This window comes from Motacilla alba, chromosome 3 (assembly GCF_015832195.1).
Source record: "Motacilla alba alba isolate MOTALB_02 chromosome 3, Motacilla_alba_V1.0_pri, whole genome shotgun sequence".
NCBI classification, from domain to species: Eukaryota; Metazoa; Chordata; class Aves; order Passeriformes; family Motacillidae; genus Motacilla; species Motacilla alba.
In genome coordinates, this window is record NC_052018.1 from 98,941,899 (window position 1) to 98,965,548 (window position 23,650).

At 44.8% G+C, this 23,650-nt stretch overlaps 2 protein-coding genes across 5 annotated transcripts in view; one reads left to right on the forward strand and one right to left on the reverse strand.

The window, feature by feature from the left end:
* VPS54 (VPS54 subunit of GARP complex) overlaps positions 1 to 2,935 on the forward strand; it is a 47,578-nt gene extending 44,643 nt beyond the window's left edge. For both annotated transcript variants that reach the window (XM_038130944.1, XM_038130945.1), the window contains one exon: positions 1,408 to 2,935. In XM_038130944.1, coding sequence (XP_037986872.1) covers positions 1,408 to 1,513 — 106 coding nt within the window. In that variant the 3' untranslated portion in view covers positions 1,514 to 2,935. The remainder of the gene's footprint in view (positions 1 to 1,407) is intronic.
* UGP2 (UDP-glucose pyrophosphorylase 2) lies at positions 2,638 to 23,650 on the reverse strand. 3 transcript variants are annotated; one of them, XM_038130948.1, is made up of 10 exons: positions 23,605 to 23,650; positions 17,367 to 17,494; positions 16,719 to 16,826; positions 9,249 to 9,434; positions 7,668 to 7,801; positions 6,744 to 7,041; positions 5,570 to 5,767; positions 5,164 to 5,406; positions 4,648 to 4,752; positions 2,638 to 3,728 (listed from the first exon to the last, which is right to left on the reverse strand). In XM_038130948.1, the coding sequence occupies exons 2-10, from the start codon at positions 17,478 to 17,480 to the stop codon at positions 3,621 to 3,623; spliced, it is 1,494 nt and encodes a 497-aa protein (XP_037986876.1). In that variant the 5' UTR covers positions 17,481 to 17,494; positions 23,605 to 23,650; the 3' UTR covers positions 2,638 to 3,620. The 3 variants fall into 3 exon arrangements, with proteins under 3 accessions (XP_037986876.1, XP_037986877.1, XP_037986875.1); XM_038130949.1 differs by lacking the exon at positions 23,605 to 23,650 and adding an exon at positions 23,374 to 23,508; XM_038130947.1 differs by lacking the exon at positions 23,605 to 23,650 and adding an exon at positions 23,027 to 23,292.

Here is a 23,650-nt window from a genome sequence, read left to right on the forward strand (position 1 = left end):
GCAGGCTGAATTCTGTTGTCAGATGGATTGTCCCCTGAAATAGTGGGGTTTTTAATTGTTCCTGATGACCTGGGGGCAGTGATGTGTTTGCAGTGTAGCAAGGGTGAATGGAACTCATGGGCCTACCCACATGGAAGAAGAGATTGTCTTAGGTTGCAGAAGTTGGAGAAGAAAGTTGATAATGCTTCAAGTGTCCCTGGAATGAAAGTTTTGTTCCTTTCCAGTTTATTGTTGCTTCTCCTGGTAATGTGCATTCCTCCTTGTACTTTGTGCCAGAGTTTATCTGAACTGCTTCTCTGTACTTGTGGTGTGTTCACAAGGTGACATTCCATTGTCTTTGGTATTATAAAGGTGTTTGTAACCAAGCTCAGAGTCTCCACTGCATCCCCAGCTGAAGTGAGAGGCCCTGGCTGTGCTTGGGGTGTCTCTCACTGGGATTTCCAGTCCCACACGGTGCTGTGCTGTCTTCATCCTCTGCCATTGGTTTTGTTCTGTCCTTGTGGCTGCATGGCCTGGATCCCTTTTGGATAGAAGGGTTGGGGCAGGTGTTCCTGGTGACCTGCTGAGGGTGTTTCCCAGCAGTCAGGAGGTCTCAGCTGGCCCAGGACTGTCTGATGGCTGCAGTTTTGTACTTCAGACACATCTCCTAGGGAGATGTCCTGGGCTGTTTGAGAAGGGGAACATCAGACCCTGGATGGCACTTGCTCTTGTTCCAGCAGTCTTTACTGACCAGGTTTTTAGCATGGTTTTCTGATCCTCATTCTGTTTAAACTGCTTGTTTCTGTAATAATATTAAAAGTCCAGGCCTGTGAATCCTGGTTAACTTTTTTGCTTTGTAAATGCAGCTTCTGTTCCTACGTCTTGCTAGCAAGAAGCATCATGATCCCTGACATGTTTCAACAGTATCTGAGGGATTTTAATTCTGTATAAACTGTTACAAACAATACAGCTGTTGTGCTGTTCAGTTGCTTTTTACATTAATGCTAGACTCATAGAATCATTACCCTCTAGAATACAGAAGTTAATGTTGCAATAATTAATATTCTTAGTTGGAATGAAATGGGGGGTTTAAGTCTAGATAAGCCTGGGATTACAGCAAGAGAATAGAAGTTTTAAATGCCTAATTCCTGCTGAGTTTTCTGAACTCATGGTTTGATCTCCCTTCCCTAGAACTAGTTTTACACCCAGCAGTAATCCTGTTATGGATGATCACTGCTGTAAAATAAACCACATCCATAGCATTGAGTTTTGAACTGATACTTAAAATATCTAATCCAGGCATAGGATTTGAACATCTATTGTAGCAATTGTGTGCCAAAGTCCTCGACAAACCCTGTCTGCTTGTCCAGGCACTCCAGGTGGATGTGATGGGGTCACATTCTAATCTTGTTGTATTTTTCACTGCAGGCTAGTTACTTCAGATGTGGCTTTTTACACTGGAAACCTTCAAGCTCTGAAAGGCCTTAACAACTTAGATCTCAACATGGCTGAAATCTGGGAGCAGAAGAGGTGATAATCCATTGGGAGCAGTCACTTGGCTCTGACAACAGACTGACTCTCTTCTAAGGAGCGTGACGATGGTGAGGTGAATACTTGAGCCCAGAGCCCCAGAAAGGGCAGGATTGAGAGTCAGGAGAGCTTAGACTCAGAGGGAGCTGCAGGGAGAGATCCTTCCAGTGTCCTTCAGCAAGAAACAAGTGAACAGCTGTCTGTGCAATGTTTTTTCATTCTCTCTGGAAACAGACTCAGGTTTCTTTGGACCAAATCCAAAAGAACACATAGCTGTAACACAGCTGTAGTTGTCTAGAATGCTCTGTATATCTTTATATTAAAAAGATGCTTTGCATTTCTTCTAGTGCAATGAAATTCACATGGTGTCCCACCTTATTTAATGATGGTACAATATAAAAATCTTGCAGTTGGAACTCTGTAGAAAATGTTTTTCTCTATGAAACTATGCTGTTCTAAAATTTATTTTTTTACAGAACTTTATATAAATAAATGTCTTTTGATTGCTCGCATATAGGATTCAGCTTTGTTAGGGAGCAGTCCTGTTCCAGGGGATTTCTCAGGACCTAAAATCTGAAGACAAGATTTTCTAAGCAAGGGCCAGTTCCTCAAAGCCGTTCCTGTGGGAGAGAGGAGTGACCTGACCGTTGTTAGCAGTGACAGGGTAGCAGTGGGGCTCCTGGGGGAACAGAGAGGTAGGAAAAAGGCTGGTGTAAGGATGGCCACCACCAGCTGCCCAATGCCTCTGCCAGACGGGAGGAACAGGGACACAAAGAACAGACAGGAAGATTTTTAAAGTTTCTAGGCTGCTTATAAAAGGCTGCACCATTAAGGAGAGTGCAGCTGAAATCCATGTCTTTTGGTGTTTTTAATCCTACCTTTAACAGACTGGAGGCTGCCAGTACTCAGTACAAGTGCCTGCGTTACTCACCTCACCCCTCTGTACCTGACCCCAGTCGAGTGCCTAACCCTGAGATGATCATGTCTGATGGAATGGTCTCTGTTGCAGTGTGTGTGTGTCTGTGTGTGTGTGTGTGTGTGCCTGTGGTGCCCTCAGCCAGGCATGCTGACCTGGTAGCATAACACGTGTCATTCACTGTCAGTCAAAATAAAGCTCTAAAATCACAGTTGTTTTTAAAGACCAACTTCTTTAATGATACATACCAGTGTTATACTAAGCTTATAAAATAAAGTTGTCTGCATGTAAATACAAGAGAAACATTAAGAAATCAATAGTGATCAGGACAGGGATTTCGATTCCTGTACAAATTATGAAACTCAAGAGAAGATAAATTAACATACATGGCTGTGACAATATGAACATAGGTGTAATCAACGTGATCCATTTATTGAAAAAAGAGGGCAGATCAAAGATTAAAATATTAACAGGATATCCAGTCTTAAATGGGATGTGAAAAAGCAAACACCACACGTGGCTACTGAGGCATTTTTCTCAAGTATTGGATTCTTTGGGCAAATTTGGAACATGGATGATTCCCACTCTCACAATACGGAAATGGAGGTATTGACAACCTTACCCCAGGTACCTCGACATACAACTGGGATAGGACATCCCACTTGCAGTTTGGAGGGGGTTGAAGAGGGCTACAGGTTGTGAGCACATGAAGTACAGGGTTTTAAGAACCTATGTAGCAGTAGTGAAACTTTTGGTTTTCAACTGTGCCTTCCTAAAACGTCACAGGAGTTGCCAACCATGTTGTCCCACATGTATTGCTTCACAGCTTTATTTCTGCAGTTAAAAGCAATTCAAAACTACTGAATGGTCAAGGTGAGCCTCTGAACTTCTTATCAAAGAAAGAGGATCTGTCCATCTTCCCGCAAGACAAACAGTATTGCACTTCAAGGTTATATTAACTGAGTTACAGAATCTCTTTAAGGACTGAAGCATTACTTACGCACATCCATGGCGCTTATGTGGCTGCTTAAAGATAAGCAAGAGAAATTAATTTTAAATTAATACTGCAGGGTGCTGTGAAGATGACGAAGCATAGGCCCTCTGTGTACTTAGATTTCTAATGCTTAAAAGGTTCTTCCACGACGAGGCTGGTTCGGCATAGCAGCCCCAGCCCTGACCGTGCCCTCTCCTGGACTCAGTGGTCCAGGATTCGCAGGTTGCCAGATACGATTTTGTTCTCTAGTAGAGCTCCAGCTGGGATGTCAATCCTGTCACCATGGTTTGCAATGATGATGACTGTTCCCTGGGGATACAGAAAAGAAAAGAAGGGTTCCGAAACTTGTTACCTGTTGATGTGGAAGGGCATAGGTTGTCTGGAGGAGCAGTCAAGTGTCAACTATACCTCAGCCAGAGCCTGAATGCATTTAGTTGTATTGTTTCTGCATACACATTTGGGGGTCTTTCCCCACCAGAACAAAGGTTTTTAAACAAGCAGTACTGGAACCTCTCTAATTACCATGCTAGATCCTATGGGCCTACAAGCAAAACTGGTAACTTAGTTGAAGACAGGGTTGCTCTCAGGGCTCTTAACTTGTCTGCTTGCTTTGAAGTGGAAAAATGTTACCTCCACCCCAGGTGTGTCCCAGGAAGGCTCCTGTTCCAGCTGAACAGCAAATTTGGGGACAGAGGGACAGCTTAGAGCCCACAGCCTGAGCCAGGTGATGCCACCTTCCACCCCTGGCAGTTGCCAAACTGCCCTAGAGAACTGCAGGTGCTGCCAGGACTGGCAAGATGCTAAGGAAGAACTTGAGAGAAACAAACTTGCTCAGCTCCACCATTTACTAATTAATCAAGAACCCCAAAGCGATGCAAAAGGGCCTGAAAAGGGGTGGTAAGGCCAGCCTGGGAAGGGAGATGGGACTGACCCAAAGGACAGAGGTGGCAGCAGTGTTTGAACAGAGATGTGACGTCCGTGGTGCTTTCAAGGTTCATAAATAAATCTCTCAGCCTGCGCCTGCATGGAGCAGCAGCTCTGACAGCAACATCCTGCACTCCATCACAAGGGTCACTCTCCAGCCATGGCCTCTGCCATCTTTGGGCCAGTTACCCAACTCCCAGGAGTGTTCCTATGGACTCTGTGTACAGGCACTGCCTCAGGATCAATTGCCAAGGAGCAGAGATCAGTCATGTTTATTTCAGCAGCATCCCCACAACACACTCACCTTTAATGAAACATTCTTCCCAAATGTAACATCACCTGAAACCGTGAGATGATCCAGCTCCAGCATATCTGGAATACTTTCAAACCTCCGCAGGTAATCTTGAACCTTTTGGAAAGAGAAAAAAAAAAAAACCAAACCACTATTAAAGCCATCTGTGGATTAAGAAAAGCATGGGAGGAGCCTATTAAATACTATTCAGGAACCATCCTATAACCGACATCAAAATAAAAGTTGGTACTTTGTAATTGTGATTTCTTTCAGAAACAAGTGTGAGGAACAATAGTGGGGCTGCCTACCAGGGCTGGGCGAGCTCTGGGGAGCACACACAGCCAGCTCACCTCCCCTTGCTCAGCTGAGGGCTGCAGGAGCACCCAACACGCACGGCAAATATCTGTATTCTCACAGCCTTCACTAAGAGCAAAAGGGTGGGCAGAGGTAGATAAAGTAAACCTCACTTTTCACTCGGTTGTTGCTATGAGCTGTATCTTTATTCTGAGCTGAACACCAGGTGTTTACCTTTGTGAAGGAGCTTCCCAGTTTGACAAGAGGCACTGTTGGGAATTCACGCTTCTCGCTCATCGTTAGAGACCCCGCGTTAAGGCTGTACAAATTGGACATCACGAGCAAGAGATCTGAGGTGGTCTTCACAGGCAGGAAACGACTACGGGGTACGTTTATCCCCAGAGAGTTCTCAAAACTCTTGATAGCAGCACCGACTGCGGTCTCCAGCTGGATAACATTCAAGCCTCCATCCAGAGTCTGGAAGGGAAAAATCATGTGAACAGATGGAGCAGGTCCTGGCACTCAGAACTGGAGCCCAACGTCCCCAGTCTGGCTCTGTGAGGCAGCAGTGCCTGTTACCCACCCAGAAACTAAAAGTTTGTTTGGGTCAGTGTCCTCTAAACCCGTGCCAGCTGATTACCTTTGGGTTAACAATGATTTCCATGTCAATGGCGTTTTTCTCTTGCAGTCTTTTAATTGCAGACAGAGCAATCCACAAATTGTTGGTATTGAATATTTTGAATTTCGACACAGACTTAAATTCATCCACATGTGCTTTAGGGACCTGAGCTATCTCCACCAGCCTCAGCTTGTTCTCGTACTGCGTCAGCGTGCCACCCTGCAAGGGGCAAGTGAGAGGGTTTAAGTCCTGTTCATGAGAAGCCAGAGAAATCCTCCCCTCAACACAGGCAGATGCACTGGTCTGTTGGCATTTGAAGTTGAACCCCCGAGAAAACACATTTCTTGTTTTTAGTAACCAGCTACCAGGTTACTAATTATAGAGCATGTTTACAGTACAGTCAGGACTGTCCAACAATCATATTTCAGCACTCCAAGACAGTTAATTCCTTTATTGAAGGTCGTTGAGAATATTTTGCAAATGCTGCTGTTGTAAAAAATCACCCTCAGCAGTGCTTTGTCAGATGATGGAGCAAAAGCTAAATTACATCTAAGTATTCTTACAGTGCATTGCTATGCTTTTATAGGGCTAAGTCAGAGCTTCCTAATGAATACAGAGAAAATCCAAATCCTCATTCTCACATACAAAAGAAGAGAGGCAGAGCACAGTAGCAGGACAAATTACTGCAGGCTACAAGTATTTGATGTGTGTCATAAACCTCTGAGAAATGCCACTCCTGGACTTTGTACAAAGCCAGGGGCTAGGGCAGGAGCAGATGGGCAGCTGTGCCACACAGAGCTGTGCAATGCAGTGTTGGGAAGTGGCTCAGGCAGTTTTCTGTGAGACACAAATGCTGTATCCCAGCCCTCAGTGCTGTTTTCAAGCTTCCGCCCCCAGTGTATGTGACAGTCTGGAGAAGGTGCAGAGGTTGTGACCTGCACCCTGCACAAATCCCTCGTGCTTCCAGGCCAGCCCACACTGTCCTCATCTGCTGCTGCCCAGAGCACAGATCAAATCTGTTCCATGAATTACAACTTCCTAAACTTGCTGATTTTGTGCATCTCAAATTAGATCTGAGCTGATGTGTTAAATGGTGCCTAAAATAGCTATGAGGAGACTGGGTGTATGCCTGAATCCATGGGTTGAGAGAAGGCTGGAGATGGCCACCAACACACTCTCACCCATCTCCCTTTACCTTCACATCCGCCCGGGTTTTGTTTGTGACTTCCATGACAAATTCACAGCGTTTTCCATTGGGTGGGTTCATGAGGTGGTTAAGAATGTAAAGGTCCACAGTGGCACCCAAATTATCTATATTGGACACAAAAATATATTCCTTCCCCTCTGCAATGAGGTTGTCCAGCAGCCCAGAGTTGTAGAAGCTGGCGTAGATGTCTCCATGGCCTGGAGGGTACCAGCACTCTGTATTCTCTCCTGAGTAAGAGACATCCTTGGCTATTGGCAGCAGAGTTTCCTTGTTAATTCTGGGATACCTGTGAGGACAATGGGTCTTGTTACATCCTCAACAATGTCAGACTAGCATAAAATAAAAATACTGAGTTAAGGTGAAGCTCCATGGGCTTCTGGAGGTGTGCTTTTCCTGAGTATTCTGAACTGAAAGACCCTTCCACATTCTGAGCTGTCACTGAGAAGCTACAGAACGCAATCTACTCAAGGATGTAAAGGCACAGTTCTCAGGCCACACCGCAAACCAGCTTTCCTCTGTCAGGCAGGTCCAGAGCATATCAAACATCCCCCTGACCCCTACAGCCTGGACTAGAGTTTGTTCTTCATAAGGAACCATGGTCTGTGTCCCTCCAGAGCCCAAGGATACTAACAGCAAATTCAGGAATCAAGGGGCCAGCAGCCAGTATGCCACCATCTGTACATTTCTTAGAAACTGGGGCCCACACGCCCCCTCTCCCCAATTTTAATACATTGCCCTTGACTTTGCCCAACCCCCCGATGTTTCAGTCTCAGCATGAGGCCCAAAAGAGACTGAACATAGGTACAGAAGACACCATTGCTGCCCCAGCACCTCAAACTCAAATCCACCCCATCTGGACTATGGAGAAACAAGCTGTTTCCTTCCACCCCAAGTGGAGAAGTCTTTTGATACCTGCTTTGATTAAAAGTATATATCTTCACACGGCTGTGACTGTATTTCTGCAGGATTTTCTTTGTGTCATCATCTGTGTTGAAGGAATTCATGAGAACCAGAGGAACATCGGTGTTGTAGGATTTGTTTAAATGCTGAGATAGGAAATAAATGGTAAATTCAGCATGTATTATTAGCTTTAACTCCTGACACCTGAGATTGTGGGAGAAAGAAATTAGGTGAAACAAACTGGAAATAATGAATGCATGAGGGAAAAAAAAGAGATGCACTTATGCTACAAAAAGAATAATCAGTCAGGTAAGGGAAAATAAATCCTTGTTAGTTGTAAAGGTAAGACCCATACTAATTAATGTGTCTTTAATATGTGAATCTTTGCTTTTAAACCTGCATTGAGGTCTAAAATTTGAAACCACAATGCCACAAAATGATCACTTTAAGTTTTAGCTACTGTTGATTACAAAAGGCATGTTTTCCATGAAATCATTGCCGTCTGTCAAGGTGACATTACCACACTGCCTCTGCACAGGAAGCACTTCCACATTTTCTTAGCAGACAGAGATGGACAATTGTATCAAGAGCACATAATAAATGAAATGTCACCGTGTTAATTATTTGGGAATCTATAGTATGGAGCTGAAATACATAAAAGCATTTCCATGTGCACAACAAAGGCAAAAAAAAAATCAGAGATCACAGCAGTTCCACTGAAAATAGAAGGGGCAGGGGGAAAAGAGAAAGACTCTTGAGTGAATTTTAAGCTTTGTGTATCAGCTCACCCTCCTCTGCTGGAGCATTTGGGGTCATTACACTTTGGTGGAGTCAGAAACTTCCACAGTGATGCTTTGGAGAAAGGGCTGCATCAGTTGGATGTAAATTTGAGTTTGCCATAGAACCTTCAAACACACATGGGAGAGCAACTCCAAACAACATCACACTGAGGCAAAAACTGTTGGCACTCCAGAAAACAGGGAGCAGGAACACACACCCCACCTCCTACTCTAAGAACTGTCTTCATTATCTGCTCTAAGAGGAATATTCAGCATTAAAAACATAAGCCAAAATGTCCTCTCCCAACACCAGCAGCTGTTATTTTCTTTTGCTCTTCTTTCTTCAGAGGAAAATGCCAGCAATCTCTTCCAGGGCAAGAGTTTAAAAGCATGAAGGAACTTGGAGCTGTTGTGAAAAGCTTTGTTCTAACACACATAAAAAATCCCTTTTTTGAAAAGATAAACTTGCAGCTGGAGGAGTCTGAAACAAGCCCAGGAGTTATCCAGGCCAGACAAGCTCTACAGTGTGACTGCTTGTGTTCCTGGACACGATCTCCCTGTCCAGGCTGGTGTGCACAGGCTGGATCACACTTGTGCTAACCCATGTGAGGGGCACAGAGTTCAGTCGCTGACTGCACTATCCCTCTTGTGTCTGTCCCAACAGAATTCTCTGCTTCACTCCAACACCAGACCTCGTCTCCCTCTCCTCTTTCTTTTGGCAAGCCTCCACTTGATCCCTCTTAACGAGCCATGCAGGAGCAGCTCAGTGTGAGCTGCCTCCTCCAACGCAGCGAGCAAAGCTCATCAACATTACCTCAATCTGCTGCACTGTCAGGTCCAGGAAGGTGTTCTCATTCCGCACCCCGATGAGGCTCTTGGGGCCTTTGCAGCCCATGCTTGTGCCCAAGCCACCATTGAGCTTCACCACCACCAGCTTGTTCAAGACAGAAGCAATGTTATCAGGCAGGCCTCTGGCCTTGATCTTCTCATAGGGCTGGATCTGGGAGAACAAACAAACAAACACACACAAAAACCACAAACCCAGCAGTCAGATATTCAGAAAGAAATTGCTTTCTCTAAAAACTTTCAAAACTTACAATCTGGTGATAAACCCCACATTTATTCACATGCCTTATGACACTAAAGAACATCTGCAAAGTGAGTCTACAATAACTGTTTTGTTATGATACAAATAACCTGGTTTGTTACTATAATAACCTCTTTTCTCAAGAGGTTCTACAGACTTTGTGACACCAGGCACCATCAGCTTCATTCAGATGAGAAGTCAGGCCAGTTACACCACTGGTCACAACCCTGTTCCTGCCCTGCAGAAGGGCAGGGGATTTCCTTGGGGACCATCTAACTCACTGGCCCATAGGATGGTCCCTCTCCCCCTCCACTTAGGCCACAATTTAAGAACCAGGCTCTACATGCAAGGCATATAACTCTCCTTCCCTGAGCAGCTTACACTCAGATTTTTTTTTCCCTCTGAGGTTGTCAAAGGCAACATTCTTTGGAAAATGTTGGTTCTTTAACTTAGTCTACACTGATTCTTATTCCAGCCACTACTCTGATACAATTAATTTCTCCTGACAGCATGATACAGAGTGGAAGAAAGTTCCTAGTTCTTATTCTGCTCTCTTCAGAATGTGTTAATTCATCTCATAACAGACTTTACAGGAAGTCTTCTACCTCATTGACAGCTGTTTCCTACAGGTTTAAGAACAGAGTCTGGGTTACATTTGGGCCTCATGATGGAGAGCAAAATCAGGCTCATAATGACAGTATGCCTCACACTGGGTAGTGTTGCCCCCGAACTAAAAGCACCTAAGTCAAAAAAATAATGGTAACAATGCCACAGTAAGAATCGTGCCAAAACTGTTAAACCAGAATCAATACAATTATCTTTTAGCCTGCCCTTCTAGAGATTTTCTTTTGAAGAAAAGCCCTGGTGTTCCAGTGCTGTAGCATTCTAGCTGCTGGAACAGTATTTTAATTCTGATAAGGGGTGTGTAAGATCCACAGCTGGTTTCCAAAACCAAATACATACCGAGTAGTTTTCGGAGCTGTGTTTGCTTTGGGCAAGGGCTGGGGTTCGAATGGAAATTCACACTGCCCTGGAACAAGAGTCGTATTTCTTACTGGGATATGCGGGGGTAGAAAGGACGGCTTGTGCAATTCCAGCATTCCGGGACACCACAGGCAGCAGATCAGGGCAGATCCCTCACAGCAGGGAAATTCTGCCCATGGGATCTGGAAAGCCTATAGGATGCATTGCAAGACAAGATAACTCCACGAGGAAGTCTCATAGCTGGGACAGAAAGCAGCACCACAATCACTGTCATTTCATGAGGACACAGGCAGGAGCTTCCTTCCAAACTTCCAAGAACTTTTCAGGAACAGAAGTGCACAAAAAGTGGACTCTTGCTGTGCTTTGTCAACAACAGAGATTATGTTCAGGCTGAAACACCCTGAAAAGCAACTGCTCTTCTCATTAACAATGAGATGATAAATCCTGGGTTTAATGTCTTGGAGGTACATCAAGAAGCTCAATGAACATCCTGCTACCAGCAGGACCTACAGAGACTTACACTCAGATTTACTGCTTCCCATCCACTCCAAGGTCAGTAACACCCTGCGTTAGACTTGTACATGGATTAAAAACATCTCATCTCGAGCTTTAGCTGGGTGGGATGTGAGTCACATCCCTGATGTTCTGACACTGTCTGAACATCCAAAAAAATTATCTCAACTTTCAAGTCTCACTATGTTCTTCTTGCATCACTCACAAAAAGCAGAAAGTCTGACACTCAGTTTGCGGCCAGACTGCCTCAAAAATAATTTGCTTTTGCTAAAGTGCCAACCACTTTTTGATGCTTTCACTATCATGCCTGAAACCAGCTTTTGCAGAACATTCAGAGTAGAATTCCTGAAGAAGTTAACAGTTCCATCAAGGACTCACTCAGTTCACTGGATGCTGCACCAGTTACAACACTAAATTTATGACTCAGCCTCACTAAATGTTTCAGTTACTTCTGGCACAGGCATTGGAAACATCAGCTTGGCAATAAAGCCCTGGATATTGAAGGGTCTTTAATTCAGAGAATAACAAATGTCAAAAAGTCAAGTTCCAGCAGGAACGTTGCAGCACCAGGACTGCTGGATGCCAGTGCTATCAATCCAGCAGTTCCAGCCATGTGCAGGCACTAATATGCACAAATACCTCATCACCTGCAAGCCTATACACAACTGGAGAAGTGCTCCCTGGCAATAAAAATCAATTCTTGCTCTAAGGGTTTGGAACTGTGTACTTGACAAGTGAGTGGTGATGGGGAAATTCTTCAGGAAAAACCAAGGGCAGGAATGACATGTCTTACAGATGCATGGCTGCAGTGTTACTCACTTGAGACACGTCTGGCAGCCCTGGTTTGGGACTGCTCTAAGATGACATATGCAGCTTCTTTTGTTTTGCAGCCAATGTCACAGAAGTGATTTCTTGGAACAGCCTGGATGACGCAACGTTGGGAGTTTGACTAACAGATTCCAGCAGCCTACTCCTACTGCAAGGAAGCTTGCAAGAGTTTGTCAGAGACAAACTGAGCATCAGGGCTGTCATCGTGGGCAGACCGGAAAGGAGGACGCCCCTATTAGTTAATATGTACTTACAGTTTGAGGAAACATTTACTCAGCACCAAGGGACAGTTCTAGAAATAGCACCACATTAAGAGGTTTCTGCCCTCGTGAGACCCCACGTGCAGTGCTGCACCCAGATGTGGAGTCCTCAGCACAGGAAATCTGTGGACCTGTTAGAGCAGTGCAGACGAGAGCCACAAAGGTGATCAGAGAGAGAGAGAGCAGCCCTCCTGTGAGGTCAGGGTGAGGAGAGCTGGGGGTGGTCAGCCTGGAGAAGAGGAGGCTTTGGGAGACCTTACAGCTGCCTTCCAGCACCTAGAGGGGCCATACAGAGGAAGAGAGACTCCTTACACAGCTGATATGAATAAGAGAAGGGGAATAGTTTCCAACTACAAGAGGCGAGATTTACATCAGATCTTAGGAAGAAGTTCTTTACTCTGAGGGTGGTAAAGCAGAGGAACAGGTCAGCCAGAGAAGCTGTGGCTGCCCCATCCCTGGAGGTGTTCAAGGCCAAGTTCAATAGGGCTTGAAGCAGTCTGGTCTAGTGGAAGATGTTCCTGCACAGGGCAGGGGGATGGAACAAAACAATTTTTGAGATCCTTTCCAAACCATTCCATGATTTGATGAACCCTTAAAATTTGTTTCCAAAGTTGAAGATTAAGAAGATATTTAGCTTTTGAGTAACAGCATAACATTCATTCTTTTCCTTCACGATATAGCTCACTGAGGTGACAACCCGAGCTGCAGACAAGAATCCAACCTCTGGGGAAGAAAAAAACAAAGGCTCTAATAGACAAGCTCCTTTCACACTCACATTGCTTCGGATGCTCTCTTTACATCCCAGATGAGGTTCTGCATTGCTGTTCTGAGGTTAACTTGATCACTGTAGTTCTCTCAGAGGCCTCCCAGCAGGACTTTGCTATTGCTTCCAATTCAAACAAACAGATGGCTGTAATCTACATCGAGGGGATTAAGTTACACTTGCCATATCCACATTCTTTACCTCCTCTCCCTGTTAACTGGCACTCTCAGTGTACTTTCTTCTCTGGAGACTGTAACAGTAATGGGTCCTAACTATGCGAGCTACCACTGTAAGCCTTTGGCCATATGAAAACAAAGCATCTGGAAGGAAAAAACAAGTCAGAGGTTTACCAATATAGTGTGAAATGGGTTCAATCTTCTGTTACTGTCATCAGTTTAAGCTGTTACACGGAAAACGTGGAGGTCAGGGATGAAATCTCCCATTGCAGAGAAAAACAGGAATACTGCAAAGCAATAATTTCTGCTTCAATTTACTGACAGGAGACTTTACTTGTCTTCAGGAAGAAGCAGAAGCTACATTCAGAGAACAAATACAACAGATAACACACTGGATGGCCTATAGAATTCTCATCAGAAATTCTGCTTCTGCATAGCACTGTCGCTTGGCACTGGGCAAAAGCCTGAAACACTCTTCCCCACCAAAAAGACAAAGCCCATAAATCCAATAAACTATTCACGTGTGGCAGCAGCTCTCTGGCCACAGAGAGCAAGCACGGACTTCCCCAGGCATCGTCCTGGGGAGGGCTGTGAGAAGATCAGAGAAAAGAATGAGAAGCAATTCTTATCTCCACTTGCTGCCCCTGTTGCTGTGCACATATGGAATGTGTTTTGGAGATTGTTTGCCGAAGAGTGGTTTCTTACTTGGACACTGGATGGTGTTTGGATTGATTGACCAATTAGGTCAAAGCTATACCAGACTGCCTGTAAGGGTTACGAACTTCTTAAGAAGCATAGTACAGTGTAAGACAGAACAATAAAGCAATTGATCAGCCTTCTGCAATCATGGAGTCAATGCTAACTATTACCCCTTCGTGGAGTCGCACGACATTCATGAACTTTTTTAAGCTGCTAAATAAATAAAAAAGCAACAAACCCACACTTTGGCAGATTATTTGGGTGCCTCTGTTTACAGATACACATGTATGTTTATACACACAGAAGCACATAGATACCTCAACATATGCCTTCTGCTCTACTAGGCATCAGTTGAAGATTAGACTTGCCAGAATTCCCAGCAGCAAAGCAATTCTCCAAAACAATCACAGGCAAATAAATTCACACTGCAAAGAATTTGGTGCTTTCTAGGCCATGATCCTTACAGTGTGAAATTGTCCAAGCAGCCAAGCATCCCACCACCTCATAAAACAAGGTCATCCCTACAGGCAATTATAAATCACTTGCAATTATAAATTACTTGCAAGATTACCAGCAAACACTTCTTCTATACACCAACCCCTGTGCTGTTGTAACAAGAGCAGGAGGAAAATATGCTCTGAGGTTTTAAAGCTGGGAAAAGAAAATTCAATTGGAACTAAAGCACTCAAACAAAATATGTGTTCACAGATGGATACCTGTCCCAAAGAACTCAGTACTGCAGCCCTTCAAAAGTTATCCCTCTTTACCCCTTCTAAAAGCTCATACTGTTCTTACCCATACTAGCTAGACTAGTAATTCTGAAATTCTGGTCTTTATGAAATCAACTTGTCTTTAATAATTCCATATTTCATATTCCTCAGTAAAGAACAATTTGGGAGAAGGTTCCTTGGAATGTGTCTTATGAGGAGCCCTTTTCATTTTCCACAGTATGTCCCTGACATGACTGATGCATTAAAAAGGAGGGAGAATACAGCATGAAGAGATAGTAATCTTACGGTCAGCAAAAAGGCGAAAAGGAAAAAAAAAAAAAGAAATTTAACTTTGCTCTCAGTTTTCATAAGCACTCAAACCCATGTCCTGTCACATCAGGAAGTCCAAGTATCCCTAAAGAAAGGAGTATTTACTATGAAGTGAAGAAGGCATGGAAAGAAGTTTGCTAGCAGATATTTTGCCCTAGCTCTCTTCTGTGGCACTTACCAACAAGCACGATTACTTGATTTAGAGTTCACGCTAGGAAGCAAAATTTCATTTCCCATCATGCATGCATCTCATCAGATCAGAAGTCACCTGATTTTGCAGGTCACTGATTTTGCAGAATTCTTACCTTTTTCTCTCTCATCAAAAGCTGCTACACAAGGGACACATTTGAGAATGAGCAGTGCAGGCCATAACGAAATAAGAGAGACACTCTTTCTAATTCTGCCCTTCTCCACTGAGCCCTCTGTGACCTTAAGTTAGCTCCTTTTTAGCAGCTTGCCACGCATGGGAATACCCCATGCCTGGGTATATGCCCCCGGTCTATTTCAGAGCCATACCACAACTTCCAGTTTCACATCTGCTCCAGATGTCCCACCTGGGTACTTTCAGACCTTTACAGAACTTACAAGTTTTTCCACTGAAGGTGTGCAAAACTTGAAAAATAGACAACATCTCTTCCTCTCCACAAAGCACCCATTCACTCGCATCAAACTTCTGTAATTTAATCCCTTCTCTTGGAACAGTTTATTCCTTTGATTGTCCTAACTACTTTCTTACATATTTAAAAGACCTATCACCCTCCCCCCCCAGAGTCTCAGCCCCCCTACACTGAAAGAAATCCCCTTTTCTTCAGCCTTCCTTGTAAGTCATGTTATCTAGAACTCCAATTTCCCACCCCGGCCTCTTCATTGAGGGCAGAGTTCTCTCTCCAAAGCAACATTCATTCACTGTTACAGTACAGAAAAGAGAGACATCACATGTTTTTGAAGTTAAAAGAAAACACTCAACCTTGGAAAAACCCTAGACTTGCTCTAAAACAGCATCATTCTTCAACGCTTTATAGAGCAGCCCTGCATCTGTTCTGGAAGTAACTGGACAGCCTGCCTTTCATGGGGAACAGAGCCTCGATTGAGGCACACAGAGAGCCTCAGAGAAACCACAGGCCTGGGAGCACACAGAACTCCTGCAATATGCCAAGATCACTAGGCTGGGAAAAGCAAGAATTTGTAGCACAACTACACCATTCGTTACACAAGAGTCAAAGGACAGCCTAAGGCCACTGATGAATCAGTAAAATGAGGTTAGGTTTAATAGGAAGTATTTATTTCAGTCCTAAACAGTGCTAAAAAAATACATAGCGCTTTTTCAGCAGCAGCTCAAATTACAGGTTATAAGTTACAACAACATAGACAACATTAGAAAATCAGGCTCCAAAACCCCCTCCAGTCAACTCCTTGTTTCAGATCCCTCACTTTTGCTGAGCTGCTGCAGGTTACAGCAGTTGCTAAATGAGCTCTACTACCCATCCCACTTGCCATATGTCCCTTTCAAATTATTAAACATAAAGGATTGCTGGAAACAGTCTTATATGAGATGTGCAACCTTCTTCTACGGGTGGGAGGGAAATGGGAACAACAAAGGTCCTCCCTACTTCCACTCCAACACAGGTTTACTCCAGCGAAGGCACCAAATGGTAAGGTGGCATCTATCCCATTTTGTTCCCCTGCTCCCAGAGCAGCTGACAAAATAATACCAAAGAACTTGACACATATGGTAAACAGAACCTGATGTTCAGGAAGACATACAACATACGTCAACAAATAATTATTTCTCAGTTAGAACCTAAAGTGTTGTCCTACATGGTTTTATAGAACCACAGCAGATAGACCCATCCAATGGGTGAATACATCATTTGCCTTAAGTAGCAATTATCAGTTTTCTTTTCCTTACACACTGTCACTTAATCACAACTTACAGAATCTTCTGGAGGTCTCTGAATCTTCCCCCAGTCCACAGATGGTCCCTTTTCTTGTAGGAATCTATGAAATAGCTTCTTAAATCCTTCCAGGTCCTTTTTAGTGTGCTACAAAGAAGAAAAGGCATTAGTTAATGCTGGTATTCAATGCACACCTACTCAATCATAGAAGCATTTCTACAAATTGATGTACGTCTATTCACGGGAGTAATTTCATTAGCACTGAAGTAGACATGCTAAACTTTAGGTAAAATTCCAGAAGTTACCAAAAGCTCATTTTCACTAAAACTCAGAGTACAAAACCAACCTGGATACACAACAAGTCTTTTGTCAAAATCATAACCATCACAATTTGGCCCAACATTTAAGATAACAGCTTTGCCCTCCCTTTCTGTAATCTATTGAAGATTACACAGAACCTTTAATAACTAAAGATGATTAAAGACTTAATAACTCTGTCAACCAGTCTACAGGGAACCCAAAGTCTCCCACCGACATTGTATTCTGGCTACTCTTCCACACAGGATCAGAGCACATCCTAAAAATAAGGACCTGGAAATCTGTGATTTATCTCCTTTCTGAGATTTACCTCAATGTCCTGCATCCCATTTCTCATGCTCTGAGTAGCATCCACTCTGTGCTCCTTACCTCTATCTCATTTGAGTGTGCGGTCGCAAGGATCTTATCAAGTTCTACTTTCATTGAATACTCCAGCTCCTGCCGAATGACTTCCTGAAACTGTGAGGAGCCAGCCTGAGACATTGCTTGGCTGAAATCTTGAATAAAAATACAAGAAAATTATTTTTTAAAACCCCCAAAGTAACTTATTTAGACTACAAACAGCCTTCAATTTTCTTTAAAAAGATTGATAAACTCATAAAATCCAGTCCAGTTTTATCACTGTGCTAGCATACCAGGAATCTAAAGTTTTTGTTCCTAGTTACTTGGGGAACAGATCTTAAACTGGGCCAAAGAATAATGACCCTTCTTTCAAAACTCAGAAGTACCCTAAAGGATCAATGGTCCATCTCAAGAAGTACCTAAAAATCTGTAGCACGGCACTTTTTTACTAGAGAAGTCACATCCTACCACATCAACACACTTTAGCAAGTAGAAGTGAAAAATAAGAATTTTCTTACGGAAAAGTTATGTAGAATACAGTGATTGAAGGTATCCCTCTGTTCCACAAGCAAATATAAACATAAGCTTTAATTATTTACACAGTGCACTTTCACAGGATCTTCTGTTTGTTCCAATAAACATTCCCTTACTTTGTCATGATTATTTTCACACTACAGCAAGCATTTCAGTTACTAAGCAACCTAGAAAATTGGGCTGTCTATCACTTCAGCATTTGTTTTGTTTTTGAGAGTGATAAACTCCACAAATATGAAAAAGAGTAAATACACAAATATTCTAAAAAGTCCACCCTGCAGAAAGAACCAGGAAAGAACATGACTTTATTTTCCAAAAGAAAGCATTGGAAGCAAGTGTATTCTCAAAAGACATTCTGAGTATGTTCTCTAAAGACCTCAGTTAATTTAATTTCTGCCAAATCCCTTGAGTGATCACTTCCCTGTAACACAGAGTGATGTATTGCCAAATATAGCTGGATTTTAGAAACACCCTGAATACTAGTGCAAAAAAGGGACAGGAGGGAACTTCACAAGTGAACAGAGTGACACTGACAGAAAACATTGTTAGAAGAGGAACCTGCATTTAAAGTCTACTAATTGAGAACATGCATTTAAAGGTTCTTCGATTGAGAATGTCTAAGAAAGCCATAAATGGTTCATTTTAATGCAATTTTGATTTTATTTGATTTTTCTAAGCAAAGTATTCCACAGCCTCAGCCTCAGTGACAGTATCTAATCCTTGCTTTGAAGCCCACAGAAGCCATTTTCCTGACTGCACTGTTTTGCAGGTAGGGGAGGGAGAGAAAAAAAAAAAAAAAAGACAGACAAGTGCTGCAGTGCACATAGTATGTGTGGTGCAACACGGGAAAACGCCAGCTCAAGATGAACAGTACACTGAACAATAGGTCCTTTTTTAAATCAAATGCTTCATTTAGTAGTAAAAGCAGGTAAGAGTTGAAAGACTGTTAGGCATATCTTTCCGGGTCAAATGTATAAAAACACAGACAGCTCTGCAGCAGGAAGCACTTTTTCCTATAGAAAAACAAGGAGGTCTGTACCAGCTTCGTGCTTAATACCAAACTGCTACAAGTACTCCCTTCATTCCCTCCCTTTGGGGTGATGCGCACCAAAACAACTGCCAGGAGATGCTTTCACATGTTTCCAATCCTCCCTGCAACATGTTATAATACACCACTTCTGCTACAACAACAACAGTGGCCATTTCTCATTTCTGGCCGGCCTGCAAAACATCTGAACCTCCCAGTGTGATGCAACACATCTCATAAGGAACTCTGCAAATCCCAAGTCTCAGCAGAGACCCTCAGTCGTGCCGTGGAACACACTGGGGCTCAGGGAGGCACAGCCAGCCTCCCCAGGCTGCCATGAAAGTAGGAAAAGCTTGTTCTGCTCACATTACCAAAAAGACTTGTGTCTACCAGAAAAAAGCACTTAGAGACTAAGCAACATCACAAACAAATAGAGATAAAAAGGTATCATAAAAGCAAATATATGACAATGTCCTAGTTTAGTGGTCTTTTGTTTTTCGGAAATATTCTAAGTTCTTCACAAACTGAATGAGCAAACGCTCAACACGTTTGATAACCAACATCCTCACAGGAAAGCAAAGCAGACCTGTTGCTTTTTCCAATACCAGGCATCAGGCACGCTGAGCAGCAGCTGGATGGGACAGCTCTTACCGAACCCCAGCCTGCCAAAGCTGCCAGTGCCATACCCTTCATCAGCACTGAGGCACATTTAGGCTTTGCATTTAATATTTATCAACAACTGCGACCCCTCAGCCACATCCAGACCCAGCGTGTCAGGACACAGCTGCTCAGGCAGAGCATTGCTAGTGCTGCTAGTCCAATTATTATTATTACAGGGAAAGAGAGAGGAAGGATATGGCTAGAGTCCACAAAAACACGTGCTTGCCTGGTGTCAGAAAAGTATCTATTCGGCATAGGTAAGAATATGAATACTGTAACTAAGAGCACAGAAAAACAGCAAGCGACAGCTCTTCTACTCTTAACATGCCACTGTGAGGCAGAGGCTTTGAGCATTTATCTTGGAAATGACCACCAGGACTTGGGCTGCACTCTGTAAAGGCTCCCCAAAGCAGTATTGGTGCATGATATGAGTGAATGAGGCTCTCGTTCCTGCTGCCCCTCAGTTTTTGGGAAGGAGCTGGTATTCACACGTTTCAGCCTACAGCTGGGCAGAAAGACAACTGCAGTCCTTTAACACAAACTACAGCTGAATTTAACAGCCTGGGTGAAGACTGATTTCCCTTTCCACCCAGCAGCAACAAGGAAGTTGAAAGGCCAGTGCAACTGCATATCTGAAAGCAGTACTTCCCTGCAGGTAACTAAAATTTCCTAAGGCCACAATGAAAAGTAGTTACTGTGCCTCTAATAATCAGATGGAGGCTGGGGTGCTGGATAATCGCAGGAAGAGATTTCCAAGGATACACATAGCTATAAATTATGTTAAAATTGGCTGAATTATGTTTAAAAGAAATGCCTCTTCCAAGCGATTTCACAACCAATGCCTCATATTTCAGCCTAAGCCCACTTTTATGAAACCAGTGTTCTTGAACACTCATCAGACGTAAGAAAAGGGTGGGATAAGGTAGTGGAAGACTCCTGGGGGACCTGCCCACACAGGAAATGAGCACAGACCAGAAGAGCATGACTAAATAGCTGAGACTTTGGAGAACACTGGGCTTCACAAAAACAACCACACAGGATATCTCACGTTGATGCCTTTGGTAGAAAGTGTTGCCCCAAGCAGCAGAGACAGGACGGCACTGCAGTCAAGTTCATGGTGGTGTTTGATGCATGGAGAATTTCACTCCAACCCTCCTGCCCCCACCCACTGTTATTTCTAGCAGGCTTTTGTGCTCTGCTGTGACTGCTAACCTGGCCCCTGCCCTCACAGCACGAGCTACAGCACACAGAAGAGTATTGGCAGGTTTATGATGCCTAATTTTACAACTGACAAGTGAAAAAACAAATCATGGTATATCAGAGCAAGCTAATAGAAAGGAGGACTTTGTACACTACCAGAAACAATACAAGGGGCAGATCTCCTCATGAAACTGCACAAGAACAGAACAGTGGTCACCTCTTACTGAGGGGCTTGCACATATTTCCTTTCTGCTGTCCTCGCCCTTATTCTACATTAAAAGCAGAGAAAATGTTAAGATTGATTAATTTTGTTCATTAATCCGCTCAGAAGAGAACTTCACTGCCTTGGTACTATGTGTACAAGGAGGCAGCACAGGAGGGAGTTGTGGGACAAGTCAAGCAAGAACTTCTCTCATGAAAAAGTAAGGAATCTCTTGGGCTGAGGGTTATGAATTGTGATTACTTTTGCAATCCAAGTAAGTATACATAAAGACCTACAGCAGAAAATTATTTAGGTCTCCCTGGAGCCAGAGTAATGCATAAAAGCCAAGAAGGGTGGCCAGTAAGTTTCAACACCCAACTAAACTTTAAATGCTCTACCCTTGAACTCTGTGCTCAGGGTACAGAGTGAATGCCTTAACTTCCAATGATTCCGCTTAAAGTTCAAGGCAATTTTTATCTCTGGCAGGGATAAAAGTCTGTCTCTTTAAATACCCACACTATAATGTGCAATGCTAACATACACTACTTGGAATTTTAGAACTAAACATACCCACTCAGCCTCTACAAACATTTTCCTACTACTAGAGGCAAAATTTGCCAACACATGCTGGACTGAAGCATACGTGAAGTGAAACCTTTATGCCCTGACTCTTCTTGACACATGAGCACATTAGCCTGAGCTAACTCAGAAATTTGCAACCTAGGAAGCTGCTCTTGCCAGCTGCACACACCAAGAATTTAGGTGTTACAGTCAGACACAGCTGAATTTCCCAGTTTAGCAGATGATCCTCATGCTAAAAATATCACTTGACATGACAGCATGTTTTAGTACTATTGGCCTGACAAAAGAGTATCTAAACAGTGAATGGTTTGGGGGGGGTTAAGGCTTTCAGGATTGTCAAATCTCTAGTAATATTTTAAAAACCAATTATGATAATTACATAGGTTTCTACAGCTTTCTGTTTCAGAAATAATAGCACTTCTCTGCAAGATGGCTACCTTCAGCAGTAGTCTGAGATAAGCCAATTCCATTTTAAAAGAACAATTAGTAATATATTTTCCTAATCAACTTCACAAGGGCTTATCTTGATAACTTTCAGAGTGGCTGGTTGAGCAACGTGCTGGCAACACCTTCCTCCTCCAGCTGCATGCTTTCTGCCCAGGTGTCACAGGGCATTTGTAGACAGGTGATGCCTTCACACAGCCAGCATTGTCCAGCCCTGGACATCCACTATGTGATTGACAGTGATCTCCCAGAGCCTGCCAAGGCCCTCAGTTGCCTGCAACACCCAAGTCTGTAAAGCAAACGACCTACTCATGTTCTTTCTGCAGGCAGCATTCCATTTGTTGATAGGCCTGCGTGGATTTATATTAAGGAACCCTATAGGCACATATTTCATTACAAAAAAAAGCACACCCGCACCACGAGGAAGACAGGAAAACAGGGAAAGAAAACTGCAATGGCAATGCACCAAAGTAATTTTTCTTCCCAAAATGACCTCTTGCGGTTCCCTGTTTCACAGGGAATCCGAAACTCAGACCACGTACACACAAACATACACACGCGGAGAGGAGTAAAGGAGAGCGCCGGAGCCTACCGGGATAAAAAAACGCCAAAAACACACTCAAGCGTCAGGGGGAAAAAAAAAAAAATTTAAAAAAAAAAAAAAAAAGGAAACGAAATTAAAAAGAGGAAAAAAAGCGAAGACGTTCAACCTCGGCATCCATCCTCCCACAACTTTACCAGACGGCTTAGCGGACAGGGGAGATTTGTGCTGGAGAGGTCCCCCAGGATCCCCCAGCCCCTGGCCGCGCACAGCCCTGGGCGCAGCCCCGCCGCCCGGTCCCGCCGTGCGCCCGCACGGCCGAACAGAACCGAGCCGGGCCGGCCCGCCGCCGGATCACGGGCAGGGCTCCGGGACTGCCCGGGCACATCGCAGCCCGGCGGCTGCCCCCGCGCCACCGCGAGCGCGGACCCAAAACACAGCGCAGCCCCGCGTACTCGCGGCGGAGGGGCCGAGAAAAACAAAGCGCGTCAGCTTACCTTTCAGGAGAGCCGACATTTTCGCGCTTTAATAAATAAACAAGCACTTGGGTCAACACGGAGCACCTCGCTCGGGGGGTCCGCCCCGCGGCGGGCAGCGAAGGGCCGGAGCGCGGCTGCCGCCCCTGCGGAGGCTGCGGCGGGAGAGGCGGCGACCCCGGCCTCGCTGGGAGCTCCCGCCCGCCCGCCGCGCTGCCCCTCCGCCGAGCAGTCCCTCTCGGGCCGGCGGGCGGGCGGCGAACCCCGAGCAATTTAAATTTCATCAATGGAAGAGGCGGACCCGCCGCGCCCCGGGTTTCGCCACCCCCGACCCTCCCCTCCCCTCCCCGCCGGGCCGGGCCGCCCACCTCCCCGGGGAGCTCCCGGCGCGGCTCCTCCCCGCTCCGGGACGCGATGGGACGGGACAAGCCGGGCCGGGCCGGGCCAGCGCGGCCGCTCCGCGCTCCGCCCGCCCCGCGCGGCCGCCAGGCCGGGGGCGGCCCCGCCCCGCCCCACCGCCGCCCCGGGCCGGGCCGCGCCGCTGGGCCCCCCCCCCAGCCCGGGCCGGGCGGTGCCGGCGGCGGCCGCGCCGAACCCACCTCGTCCTGCGGCACCGCGGGCGGGGGGCGGGGACCCGCGTGCCGC

Excerpts from the sequence above, each read along its gene's own strand:
- UGP2 (XM_038130947.1), bottom strand. Across the intron at positions 5,768-6,743 it reads AAACCCGGGCGGATGTGAAG|GGTGGCACGCTGACGCAGTA; the intron begins GTAAAGGGAGAT and ends TGCCCCTTGCAG. Across the intron at positions 4,753-5,163 it reads TGGGAAGCTCCTTCACAAAG|GTTCAAGATTACCTGCGGAG; the intron begins GTAAACACCTGG and ends TCTTTCCAAAAG.